General features: G+C 48.6%; 1 protein-coding gene across 5 annotated transcripts in view; it reads left to right on the top strand.

The window, feature by feature from the left end:
- DNAH9 (dynein axonemal heavy chain 9) overlaps positions 1 to 13626 on the top strand; it is a 207313-nt gene that overhangs the window by 7461 nt on the left and 186226 nt on the right. For 4 of the 5 annotated variants that reach the window (XM_054846795.1, XM_054846794.1, XM_054846796.1 and 1 more), the window contains exons 6-12: positions 148 to 381; positions 2321 to 2488; positions 4713 to 4829; positions 6325 to 6475; positions 7501 to 7615; positions 10048 to 10116; positions 11318 to 11444. In XM_054846795.1, coding sequence (XP_054702770.1) covers positions 148 to 381; positions 2321 to 2488; positions 4713 to 4829; positions 6325 to 6475; positions 7501 to 7615; positions 10048 to 10116; positions 11318 to 11444 — 981 coding nt within the window. Of the gene's footprint in view, positions 1 to 147; positions 382 to 2320; positions 2489 to 4712; positions 4830 to 6324; positions 6476 to 7500; positions 7616 to 10047; positions 10117 to 11317; positions 11445 to 13626 lie in introns of those variants that run through there. The other variant, XM_054846797.1, reaches the window with a different exon arrangement.

Here is a 13626-nt window from a genome sequence, read left to right as displayed (position 1 = left end):
CTCCTCCTTTCCCCCGTCTTTCCCTTGCAAAGCGATTCCTTAAGCCATGTTTAACTTGACAGGCAGGTTCAAACATGTTCAGCGCAAGAAGTCACTGTTTAAAGGGACAGTAGAAGTGACCTCTCGGATGTGATTTTGCTGTTCCAGGCCCTGGTTTACCTGTCTCCAGAAGACCTTCTGAAAGGGGAGATGGAAGAAAGCCTGGGCAAGGTGCAAATGGTGCTCAGCATCCTGAACGCGTTCAAAGGGGCATTTGAGGAGAGAAGGGAAAAACTTCACACGTATTATGAACCCGGCCAAGAAGTGAGGGAGTGGGACTTCCATGCCACAATGGTGTTTGCGAGGCTGGACAGCTTCCTGAAGAGACTGGAGATGGTGGAGGTGAGACTCTGGTCTTGAAAAACATTGCAAGCCTTCAGGAGAACTCTGTAGCCGTGAACTCATTTTCTGACATCTTTCCTTCCTGTGTCTTCACCTGATGTCAGGGATGGGGCCCTTTGTGGTTAGGTCTCCTGTTACAGCAAGGCTAGAACATTGTTTCACCATGTCCTGCTCAGTGCATGTGCAAGCTACGCAGTTGTGTCCTTCTGGTCAGGTTGGTAGGTGTGTCTTCTGTTCCCAAGAGTTGGACTCCTTGCTCCTGTTGGGGCAAGGGAATGGGGATTACTGGGGGCAGTGGTTTGCAGGGCTGTAAGTAAAGCAATGCAATCTCCTAATCCTCCAGTTGCCATCAGAGACACCATAGAGTGGGGTCCTGCCTGACTTGGAGAGGCCACATGCTCCCCTCGAGGCTGAGCACCGCTGGGCTGAGCCACATGGGCCTGGGGAGGAGCGGGGACACGTTCCTCACCAGGTCATCCCTTCACATCCTAATGGCCTGTCGAACTGGGGTGCAGTGGCTCAGGAGTTTGCCGAGGTTTGTGACCATGAGGTGTGACATCTGGTGTCATCCCTCAGCTCCCAGCGTGGCCAAGGGCTCCTCGAGCCGGATTGGATGGAGCAGGTCTGAATGTGTGGGGCAGCCCCGTGTGTGTGAGCACGCTCCATGCTCTCCTTGTCGGGTGGCTGTGTCTGGAGACAACAGGCGTACAGACACAGTATGGACCTGTTATACAGACACCGTACGGACCTGTTCTCTCTCAAGCAGTTAACCACACATATTCCTCTGCTATTCACACACTTCCAAAGTGAATCTCTTTGTTTATCATTACCACGTTCCCGGTGTTTAGGATTGGACGTGTGGTGTACCAGCTGCCGATGTTTGCCTATTCAAAGGAAGGTCTGGGTTGTTTTTCTCCTTCTCTTGTTCTCTGCAGTGGGACAGAAGGTTTTACTGGTTTAAGCACACTGTATATTTTTATGCATTATTTAATTAACTACATTGAAAACTGTCTTCGCTGATGTCTCTTTTAAAACTATTCATAATGATGGTTTCCAGTAGGGTTCGGTGCGCAGTAAACCAAATTATGCTGGTCAGTGTAGAGAGGAAGATAAGGAGACACAGGAGCAACAGCAGGTCCTTATGAGAACAAGAAGAGTGACAGTAATTACACACTGTCACTCTGCAAAGGCTCTGGGCACTGATTGCTCATTGCTTGTATACCATGGATATGGGCTGCAGAAAAAAGCCAGGAGGGAGGTTTTGAGCTGCACATGCACTGCCGTGGTGGCTGAGCCCTGTGCTGCTTGGCCAGTGCCTGTGTCCTCCTTCCATGGCTGTCCCGCACCTCCTGGCGCAGTAAAAGGCAGCAGCGTATGCAGTCAGAGGGAGGGCATGAGGAGTGAGCTATAAAATAATAATTAAAGGCATTGTACACATCAGCCTGTTAATCAGGAAATCCTCCTCCTCTCCCCATCTCTATTTCCCCCTCCCCTTCTTTTCAAGTAACCTTATAAGACAAACAAGGGGCAGCTATTATTTCTGGTTTTTTTTTTCCTTACAAGGTATTTGTTAAAGTGAATGTGCTCTTAATAAATAGCATTCATGCATTTGTTTTTGAAATTTCATAAAAGCTGCAATTATGCCGGTGCATGGGTAGCCCATGAACACCTGGTGGGAGAAAGGTCCCTTTCCCCTGGTTCATCTCACTGTTTTACATTGCATGTTTGTTGTAAAATCCGCCGCGTAGCTGGGTTGGCTCGCTGCTTGCACTGTGTTCTCTCAGAAATGCAGAAGGTTCACGAAGCAGTGGTTGCTTAGCTGTCAGGGACCTGCGAGCAGCCGTCCCCTTGGCTGGAAGCACAGCTCCATGTTGTGACAACTGTTGTCAACTTCCTTTGTCAACATCTTAATGTGTGTGTGCCTCTGTTGACTTTGAAGGATCTCCTGGCAACTGCCTTGGACCTGATGAAGCTGGAAAAGATCGAGTTCAGCGGGATTAAAGGGAAGGCCCTGGGCCAGCAGGTGCTGGACATGTACGAGGAGTTCCAGGAGGCATACAAGGTGTTTGCAGAACGAACCTACGACTGTCTTGACCTGACCAACATGGTAGGTGGAACCAGCTTGTGGGAATGCCAGCAACGTGCACATTTCCAAAGCAGCTGTTTCCTCTGTGCTGGAGCCCTGGCTCATGTGCAGTCCTGCTGGCTTCTTCCCAGCTCCTTCCTCCTTTTGCCATGATCTGATCTGTCACTGTAGGGAACAGGGACCTGCTGGCTTTTCCTGCAGAGATTTGGGAGTTCCTGCAGGTCTATATCTAGCATATCTTGCTAGTTCAGGACCTTAGACCTGTGCAGCTGGGAAACCTGGATTTCCATGCCTTTTATGCAAGCTTTCCCTGTACGTGGTGCTTGCTGGTGTGTATGAGCTGTACCAACATCCACGTCTCTTTGCTTTCCTGCTCTTGTCTTGTCTTGTCTAGCTTTCCTGATGAGGGCCAGCTCAGGTAATCTCTGGGGATGTGTTTGCTCTTGTTTAGATGAACGCATGGCATCTGGTGCTCTCAGAATTCAAGGACTCCGTATTTTATTATCAGTAGTGCTTTAATTAAAGGAATATTCCCAGCTCTCTGGGTCATGGCGCAGTCGCCATCTGGATCACAGATGCTCACACCAGCATATGTTGTACAAGCCGGGCAAAGCAAGCGTGCCATGGGCCTCCTGGCTGTCCATTCAGAAACCCCTGCTCTTGGCTTTAATGCCAAGCAGCATAGCCTGGGTGAGCTATGAAGGAAGGGTGGGAATGGCATTTCTGAAGGGGTCTGTGTCCCATGGTTGTGTCTGATCTCAGAGGATCTTTGATTTCTTCTGCTGCTTGTCCTGTTTGCCCTGGGGTCAGTTTGCTGTGGCTGGTGAGCAGGACGTGGTTAGGTCTGTCCACACATCTAGAGGAGGGAGTGCTAAAACTGGAGCAGCCTAGGGAAGCTCCATGAAGAGGAGCTCCAGCCTCACACTGCTCGTGGGGCACCCATTCATGGCAGACCCCCGAGTGGAAGGTAATCCCGGGGCAAAGTCTTCCCTCCAGCAGGCTCCTGCCTTGCCCCCTTCAGAAACGGCTGTGGTGGGGCAAAGGGCTGGGCTGGCGGTGGGACACGAGCTGGTGTCCTGTCCTTCAGGCGTTGGGACCTGTCTGGTGTGGTGACGGGTGCCTTGCACTTTGCTTCCCGGTGCATTTCTGCAGTGGGTGGCAATCCCCAGTACTGCCTGGGAGGATCTTGCTGGAAAGCTGCTTGCTCCATGTCACCCATCCTTCAGGAGGGAGGGCAAAGAAGGAGCAGTGATGGTGGCTCTGCAGGAGCTGGCTTGGTTTCAGGGATCCATGGCCTTTTGTGTGACTCTGACTCATGCTTGTTCTTTCAGTGCTTGAGTTTTGCACCCTCTGTTACTTTCTAGAGCCTCTTATTTAGCTAAAACATGGCATCTGGTTCTGCTGGAGCTCAGCGGTGATAATGGCAAAAGCTGTTGGCTTATACTTTGTCCTTTCAGAAAAGAGACACATGGCCTAATTTTTAGTGGCTTTGTCCAAGCAAGGACAGAAGTCTCCCAATTTGTCAAGTTCGGTCTTTGATTTGGGGTCTTTTACCTCTAGGAAAACAAACCTAGATTTTACGCTTGAACTCCAAAGGATTTATTTTAATTGAAGCAAGAAAAGCAGTGCCAAAAGATGATTGAAATTACAGAAACACAGAACTGTTGAGGTTGGCAAGGACCTGTGGAGATCACCTAGTCCACCTCCCCTGCTCAAAGCAGGCTCAGCTAGAGCAAGACTGTGACCAGACAGGTTAAATATCGCCAAGGTTGAATATGTCCGTAGCAGAGACTCCACAACCTCTCTAGGCAACCAGTGCCAGTGTTTTGAAACTGCCTTTATTGTTGCCCCAACTCATGATCAAAACCACAGGCTTGTTTTGGCTTGCAAGTAGATTGGATTTGGAACTCAGCAGGTACGTCTGTGGGTTTTCTGGATGATGGTGTAGTCTTCAGGCCAAGTGGAGGGGAGAGGGTGCGGAAATAGTCCATCTTGCCTCTAGGCTGAAGTTAGTGGTTGTTGGACTGTGGAAAGCCCTCAGGACCAAAGAATACATCCCAGAGGGCCATGATCTCAGCTGTGAGACAGGACAGAAACGTCCTCAGGCTCCGTGGGGCTTTGCCATGCTGCAGTGGCTGAAGGTTGGCCAGACGAGTGGTTTAATTCATGGTGAATAAGAAGAGGAAAGATCTCTGGATCAGGAGGTTGCAGGTACCTCACGGCTCGCTGTTTTGCCTTCCCGCAGGAGTTTGAGCAAGATGCCTTTGATTTCCAGCAGAAAGTAGAAGACATTGACCGGAGACTAGGCACTGTTTTCATCCAGGCTTTTGATGATGCCTCGGACTTGGAGCACGCCTTCAAGGTTTGTCTGTCGCATCTCTTCTCTTTTGTAGAACGGAAATTGGGGCGCCTACAGTTTGCCTTGGTGAGAATCACACAGAGGAGGCCAGGCGGTGCTGTAGCTACAGGCGCATGGGGCTGGTGTTTGCTGATGGGAATGGACAGTGGGACAATGTGACTTTGTGGTTTAACCCAGCTGGCAGCTGAAACAACCACGCAGCCGTTTGCTCACTACCCCCCACAGTGGGATGGGGCTGAGAATCGGGGGAAAAAAGGTAAAATTTGTGGGTTGAGATAAAGACAGTTTAAAGTATAGAAAAGGATGATAATAATAATAATAATAATAGAATATACAAAACAAGCGATGCACAGCACAGTTGCTCACCACCCGCAGACCACTGATGCCCAGCTAGTTCCTGAGTTGCAGTCCCAGCCCCCGGCCAGCTTCTCCCAGCTTTATATGCTGAGCATGATGTCATATGGTATGGAATATCCTTTTGGTCACTGGGGTCAGTTGTCCTGGCTGTGCCCCCTCCCAACTTGTGCATCCATGGTGGGGCAGGATGAGAAGCTGAAAAGTCCTCGGCTTGGTGTAAACATTGCCCAGCAACACCCAAAACATCAGTGTGTTATCAACATTATACTCGTTCTAAATCCAAGACACAGCACTATACCTGCTGCTAGGAAGAAAATTAACTCCATCGCAGCTGAAACAAGGACAGACTTGTAGCTTTTGGGCTGGTGTTGGTCAGTGATGCTCAGGCTTGTGGGTCCCTCGCAAAGTGTCAAGCCATGGAGCTGGCAGCAGTGTGTTTGCTGAAAGCTTTGGGAGTATTTCTGCTCTTCCCATTCAGACACAAAGAGAATAGACCTTAGCTCAGTTTTAGAAAGAGTGGTCAAAGAAATTATTGAAATCAGGCTTTTGGATGCCAGGAGTTTTACTTGTGTCTCTGTCTGTGAGTTGGAGGAAATTAGGCTTTTTCTAGGATTTTCTGGTGAGAACCGCTGTTAAAAAAACAGGTGATTATTGTTAATATAAATTTGTTAATATTGTTAATACGTGAATATATTTCCATTTTGGAAACTGAGATTTTCTAGAAACAAGGCTGTTTTGTTTACCAATTAATCTATCTTGTAGAAAAAGTAAATGGTGTTTTCTGAAAATTTTCAATATAAGTATTTGTAGAAAAGACTGTATAAAGTGATAGTATTTATCTTTCTAAGGTTTTTGAAAAAATACCAAATTTTGAAGCATTTGAAGAATGGCAGTTGGAATGTGGTTCACCCACAGAGAAAGTCTGAGAATCTCTGTAACAAAGGGAGGGACTATTTGGAAAAGCAGGGTAAAGAAAAGAAATTTCCCTTTTCCAAAGTGCCCATCAGTGCAGACACCTGTGCTAGTTAGGAAGATCCCAGTGAGGAAGATCCCAGACTCTCTGCAGAAGTTGGAGTTGAAATTTTTTCCCCCTTTCTTTCCCTTTTTTCCCATTTCTTTCCCTGCTTCTTCACCTCCACAGTTGCTGAGCATGTTCGGGAGCCTTTTGGAGAGACCACTAATTGCTGCAGATGCTGCTGACAAATACTCTGTCCTCATCCGCATGTTCAACAGTGCCTTGGACCACGCTAGGCTGATCTACTCCAGGCACATCCAGGCAGAGCTGGGGCTCGGTGGGTGGCATGTGCTGAATAAAATTGATTTTACAGGAAATTGGATTTAGATTAATTTTAGGGGGAAAACAATTTGGTTTTTCTAAGGAAACCAACATTTCCCAAATTGCAAACATTTTCAACCTCTATAGCTCCTAGTGGAAATGGAAATGCCTGAGAAAGCTCTTTTCTTAGTATTAAAGCAAATAATTTGTTGTGGGGGGCAAATATCCTTTTTTAAATGTGTGCACATAGTATGTGACAGGGAATGAAGACACATGCTGAGCTTTTCCCCCAGCAGGGTTGTGCCAAGGGGTTTCTCTCCACGCTTGTGCGCTGCCTCGAACACCCCATGGGACTTGCAAACCTGCTCATGTGCTCCCCAATATGAATTTATTGTGTTTCCCTTGTAATGCAAAGTATGCGAGTGGGACTTTGTAATCAAGGGTTTAATCAGCCTTTTCCACTTTTATTATTTCCCATGAACCTTACACAGGAGGGAATGGGTAGACTCCTATCAGATTATGAGGATTAGAGTGTGTCTTTTTGAACAGCAACCCATTTATATTTGCCTCAGAAAGACTGTACTGGAACTGGGCAAGTCCAGAAGAGACAGCACTGCTGGAATCAGTGCAGGTTAACAAAGGGAATGGAGAGACTCATGGAGGACGAGTCTATCATTTGTTGTGAATATGGGTGTTAGGTAACACTGTGGGTGTTAGATAAGATGGTCAGAACAAGCTCCTGGTCAGAAATCCCTACAGCAGTGTTTGCGGGGAGCAGGGAATGCACCCCTGGCAAAGCATGCCTCTGTATCAGCTCTGTTTCTAGCATATGCCAGGTGGCTTCTTTGATCTCAGGTCCTTATTCAAGGTCCAGAGGCACTAGGAGACTTGTCCTGGTCACTGACCTATGTCAGATGCTTGGATTTAAGGAAGGAAGCTGGGAAATCAGAGCGCTTTTGTCCAGATGAGCTACTTTTGGTGTATCTTTGGGGTTACCAGTGCAGTGTTCAGTCAAATGCTGTTTCGATGTCCCCTCCCCAGGATCCCCCACTGTGCACAAGAACATGCCACCAGTAGCTGGAGCGCTGGGCTGGGCTCAGGAGCTGCGAGCACGAATCCAGGTGCCATTTGGTCACTTCAGGCACATCACACATCTGTGCGTGTCTGTTCCAGCTAAGTTGCTTTATGACCATCTTGATATCTTTTCTCTAATCAATCTGATTTTCTTTCCCTGTTGAACATCATCCAATGGTTATAGCTCAAATAATTCTTAGTCAAAGAGGTGTAAAGTGATTGCACTGGTGCTTTTCAGCTTCCCTGTGATCATTTTTTTGAAGAAACTCATTAATTGGATTTGTTTTGAAGTGGTTAAGAGGCGCAGTGGGATAGTAGATGGGCTATTCAGCTTTCAGACATAGTCCTAGGTGCAATTGAAAGAGGTATCGAAACTTTTCCCGCTGCAATCCCAGTCAGCACATTGTCCAGGACCTCCTTGGGAGCAGCCCAGGCCTCGGCTGCAAGCCCGGGTTCTGGCATCTGCCGAGCTGTGAAGGACAGAGAGGTGCTGGACTGGACTCATCTAGGATGGGTTGATGGAGCTGAGTTTCCAGGTTGGTGAACAGATGAGGACTTGGCTGGGCACTGGCAGAAGACAGCTTGCTTAAACAAGGTAGCATTCTCCCAAGATCAAGGAAAGAAGCTAGTGCTGGAATACTTATCACCCGAATGCTTGTTATTGTGGGTGGTCTTGGAGAGGTGTGGCCCCATGCTCACAGCTGCCGCATCTCATGGCACCGTGTGAGACAGCATTTAAATGCCCTGTAAGCAAAGCAGGGCTAGACTTAGGACAACTGAAGGTGCTCCAGGGACTGCACTTCACCTTGTAGCCCACAGGAATAGCTTTACTTGTGCTGGACAGGATTCTGAGTAAATGGATCCACTTTTTTATGTGCTTGACCAAAATAAGCCATCTCCATCACTCTGCAGTATTTGTAGCCTTCTCTCATGGTGTATTACCATTAATTAAGTCTTTAAGTGCACAGTTATTCTGCAGCAATAAAGACATCAGTGCAATGAAACAGGCTCTTGGACCATTCCCAGCATAGAGCCCAAGTTCCCATGTCTGGTCTGAATCTGAATGGCAAATTTTGTAAACCATGAAGAAGGACCCAGATCTGCACTTTGCATTGATTTTCTTCCTTTGGTTTAGAGCAGTTAATAACATGCATTGCAGCAGGGGTGACATGATGCTGTTTCCTATGTGCAACTTGGAAGGGAAAAATGATTAGGAAGGAGGAATGAAGCTGGTTTTGCTGGGGTTTGCTTAGGGGACTTGTTTACTTCTAGAGGGTTTGATCAGCATGTGCCCAGTGGTGACGGCTCAGGCCCTTCCTTTGCAAGGTTTCAAGTTAATTCAGGTTTTGTCAAAATGCCTTCCAAAATCAACAACCTTTTTCAGGAAATCTTGGATATTAGACTAGACTGGACTATTTCAGTTGGAAGGGACCTACAACAACCATCCAGTCCAACTACCTGACCAATTCAGGGCCGACCAAGCTAAAGCATGTTATTACGGGCATTGTCCAAACGCCTTTTAAACACTGACTGGCTTGGGGCATTGACCACCTCTCCAGGAAGCCTGTTCCAGAGTTTGGCCACCCTCTCTGTGAAGAAATGCTTCCTCATGTCCAGTCTGAACCTCCCCTGGTGCAGCTTTGAACCATTCCCAGGTGTCCTGTCCCTGGATCCCAGGGAGAAGAGCTCAGCACCTCCCTCTCCACGTCCCCTCCTCAGGGAGCTGCAGAGTGTGATGAGGTTGCCCCTCAGCCTCCTTCTCTCCAAGGGAGACAAGCCCAAAGGCCTCAGTTGCTCCTCACAGGACATGCCTTCCAGCCCTGTCACCACCTTTGTTGTCCTCCTCTGGATGCATTCAAGGGCCTTCATATCCCTAAACTGTGGGGCCCAGAACAGCACACAGTGTTCAAGGTGAGGCCGCACCAATGCTAAATACAACGGGAAATATTGTAAACGAAACAGTGGGGAAAAGATGGCCTTGTAACAGTAACTCTGGCTGGCTGCTCCCTGGATTCGGAGGCGGTGGTACAGCTCGAGCGGCACAGCCAGGGCCCTGCCTCCCGTGCTCTGGGATGCCTTTGCTCTTTCCTACCCCTGTGGTTTGAAGGGCACAAATTTGGCACCGCAAAGAGCTGCATCTAGCAGGAGCCACGTGCTGCTTCGTTCTGAGCCTCTTCTGTCTTAGGAAGGGCTGGCCGGTAAGTGGAGGTTGCCATGCGCTGTGCAGATACGGAGTGTGAAACGTCCTCCAGGAGCACTGAGCCCTTCTTCCCCCAGCATGTGTGTCCCGTTTTGCGGGTTGCCGTGCAAACACCTGGGAAAGAGCGTGTTGGGGTTTGGGGTTTCCCTTTGTGCAGGGAAATGATTTTCAGGGATGTGGCGGGGGTGAAATCCAAGTTCCCCAGTCAGTTAGAGGGTGCCTGCAAACTGGCGGGTGATCTTGGAAAGGGGTAAATACAGACTGCAGCCTCACAGAGCCGAACGTAATGCTGAGCTTGTTTGTTCTGCTGCCAGCTGCCTGGACTCTGCTGAAGGAAGAAGGGTGGTAGAGAAGTATGAAGATATGATCCAGCTGCTCGACAGGTACGTGGTGGCTCAGGCAAGGCTGTAACTGCATGAAAAAACGTTCTCTAAGCTACCTTCCAGCACGTTTGCCAGCCCAGGGCTTGGGAACGTCCCTTTCTAAGTCAGAGGGAGCTTCCTGATGAGAGAGGAGGAAGAATCCTGTTGCTATATACCACAGCCTTTCTGTGACATCTTGAAATGGGAGCTTGCATGGGACGAATGGGAGCCATGCAGCCTAGCAGAAATGTTGAAACAAGCTTCTGCTGGATGTAGAAGCTGCTGTGGTGGAAAACCTGGGCTGACTAGAAGTCTCAATCCACTTGTGCCCATTCACAGGCTGTATTTAGTGGCCGTAATGTGTATATTCCCCATTCACTGCCCCTGACTTAATATCTTAACATTTGATGAAATCTGAACTGTTCGTTCTGGGTTTTCCCTTCGGAAGAGCCACCTCCCCAGGAAGGAGATGACTCTGTGGGGCCTGCTCTCCAAAAGCCGTGGAGGAGGCTGAGACATGTGGCTGCTGGGTACTGAGGGCACTTGGAGGGACCCCTGTTCCCAATTACCAAAAAAAAGGCTGAATAATTATGGCACAGCCATTCAGAAGAGAGCAGACCAACAGAGGATCCCAGGTCACTTCAACAGAGAAGTTTTCCGGGTGACATTTCCCAAAGTGCTCAGATGACAACATGATTCAGAACAGACTTTGTTGCTCAGGTGGTTGGGACTGTCCACAACACGTGAGATACCCGGACCCCGATTCAGCCCTCTGTGTTCCATCCCCAGGGGTGTCACTGAGCTCTCGGATCTGAATTTCCCTGGGGCTGACGGTGTCTCTGCGGTGACTCTGAGAGAAGTGAGGGCCACTGCATCCATCCCCGGCATTTGTATGGGTTTAGGCACCCGTCCTGATTACACACTTTGGAAATGCCCAGTAGCCACTTATCTATTACTATAGGCTAAATGCTTTTGAAAGTCTCTCTCCAAATCTGAATCCTCTGCTAAAAATGGTACTTGAGAGATCTTTGTCCTCCTGACTTGATGCTTTCACTGGTTTTTGGGTGTTTGTCTTTGAAGCCATGTTGTTCATGGAGATTGCATGGATGGGTTTTTAGTATTCCTTCATGTTCTTTGGTCCTCGGGAGTGGTTCATTTGGTTGTATGCCTTGTTCTGCTGGCTTGGTAGCTACACGGTGGATGTTTGTTTATTTTCTGGCAGGTATCAGGAAAAGCTCTATGTAAACTGGTCGCAGACAGTCTCTGAAAAATCACAGTACAACCTTACTCAACCGCTCATCCGGCGAGATCCAGAAACCAAACTGATCACAGTCAATTTTGATCGCCAGGTAAAAACTGCTGCCAGTTAGCTTTCCTGCCAGCCTGCAGACAGGTCTCCAAGCTGTGCCTCACTGTGCCCGAAGGTCTGGTGGGATTGGTACTAGATCTGTTCTGCTGAGGTCTGTGGAGCCCCTTCTGTAGTGGGTAACATGAGCCCACATCCTTATTGTGGGCTCTATCTCCTGGTAAAATACCAGGATTGCAGTTTAAGCAGAGCAAATTCTGCCAGTGGCAGAAAGTCCCTGAGTAGCTAGATGTTTAACTGGTGTCAGCATCTCCAGACCAGATTTGATACTGATGTGGAGAGTGATGGGGCATCATCTACAGAGGTGGGTTCGTGTTATGTTTACCTGAATTCTGAGCTTCCAGAAAGTGTATGAAAAGCCCAGGAAGGGTTTGGTTTCCTACTCCAATGTTGTGGCTGTTGGATTTCCTTTACTGTGGTGCATGAGGCTTACAATAGATTTAAGATCTTTTCTCTGTCCCCCAGAGCTCCCCCAAGCCTGTCTCCAGCATAGCGAGGATTTGACCATCCATCTCACCCAAAGCAGAAGCAGGGGTCCAAGTCAGCAGTGTGCATAGATGGATTGAAAGCTCCTGATGGGAGCCAGAGTCTGTCAACTGTAAAAGTGCCATTTGCTGGGGAGATGCTGAATCTCAGGGGCTTGGGAAATGTTGGCATCAAAAACTTCCCTTTTCCGTGGGGCATGCTGCTGTTAAAAGAAAGTGTTTAGATTTTAGAGCTCATTCAAGCTTGACCCTCAGTAAAAGTATCTGTCCATATCCTTGGAAGCTCCTTGCCAAGTTGGGAGCCAAATGGCCCCAGGGGATGTTTTCCGCCTTTCACCTTGGTGCCAGGATTTGGAGCCTGTGGTGTAGTGAGCGTGCCTCTTCTCAGCTCTTATGCCAGTCTTTGAGTGCTTCTGTGCTGCTCTTCTCAGCTGTCCATACTGAGGACTGCCTGATGGCCTCACGTGCCTGCTTAGCAGCCCTTTCACACCCTCCAGAATAGATGGGAGCACCTTATTTTGCCTAGAAGGAGGATGTATTTGCAACCCTTCATCATGGAAGAGTCTTCCAGAGCTCACCTTCCATGGAGGAGAGGGAAACAGGGGAAGACACCCTTGACCCCATGGAGGGGATGTCCCAGGCTTTCCAGTGCAAAGAAGGGAAGGGAGCTTGGTTCTATCTTGCTCTACCTCTTGCTCCCTCAGTCACCTGGTTTTCCCTTTCCTCCCACCCCATCCTCCTTCGTCCACCTTTCTAGAGTGTCCCCCCGCACCCTTCTTCACCCCTTCTTTCCTCCTTCTTCTTGTCATCATGGTCATTGTCACTTTACTATTGCAGATACTGTGAGTGTGTTACTTATCTTCCTGACTTGCATTGCATGTTCCTCCCCTTTGCCATCCCTTCTAAGGAAGTCTGCTTCCCAGGTGCCTTGGCCAGTTCTGCTCCTTGTTGGGTTTTGGCTAACGTCAGGCAGTGACAGAGAGGTTTCTGTAACACCCCTGCCTGTCACCCAGTGACAAAGGCTCCTGGCCACACAGTCCCTGCGCTTGTGGCTTCACCTGCCTCTGTTCATACCTGCAGCTTTCCAGTTTTCCTATCAAAAACAAGGGTAGGGAACTGGGATCCGAGGGCATGAACAGGATAGGACCAGGAGCGATTACTTCCCCAGGTCTTCACAGGGAGGGATGATACAATCTGCCAACCAAAGGGAAAGTGATTTTTAGGGAGCTGGACCCCAAGCCCAGCCACAGCCAGGAGTGGTCCTCACCCCTGCCGTTGCCCATATAATGTATTGAATTTCTAGGGTTTGGGTTAGGGTGCCAACATGTGTAGTTCCAGGAGCACTTTACCTCTCACTATCCACTAAACTGAGCAAAGAATTTTAGTCTTAGAAGTGATATATCACACTGGAAGACCTCTCTGCTCCCTTTGTTGCAGGACTCATTTTTACTTGGGTTTATAATTTAATATTCCTCTTCAGTCCCATTGCAGCTTAAACATGCACTGGCACTGAGTGCTTTTGGTTGGGCTGGGAGAAGTCTCCAGAAGTCTGTGGTGGAAGGTGGCCACAGGAGGATTTGAGTCACTGGTTTTGGGGCCATAGTGGTTATTTTGGGAGTTTTGTGTTTTGGGGTTTTTTTGTTTCTTTTTTTTTAATGCCAGTCAGCCCAGGAAACCAAC

This window comes from Grus americana, chromosome 18 (assembly GCF_028858705.1).
Source record: "Grus americana isolate bGruAme1 chromosome 18, bGruAme1.mat, whole genome shotgun sequence".
In the NCBI taxonomy this organism is placed as follows: Eukaryota; Metazoa; Chordata; class Aves; order Gruiformes; family Gruidae; genus Grus; species Grus americana.
This window is presented reverse-complemented; position numbering and strand designations above follow the sequence as displayed.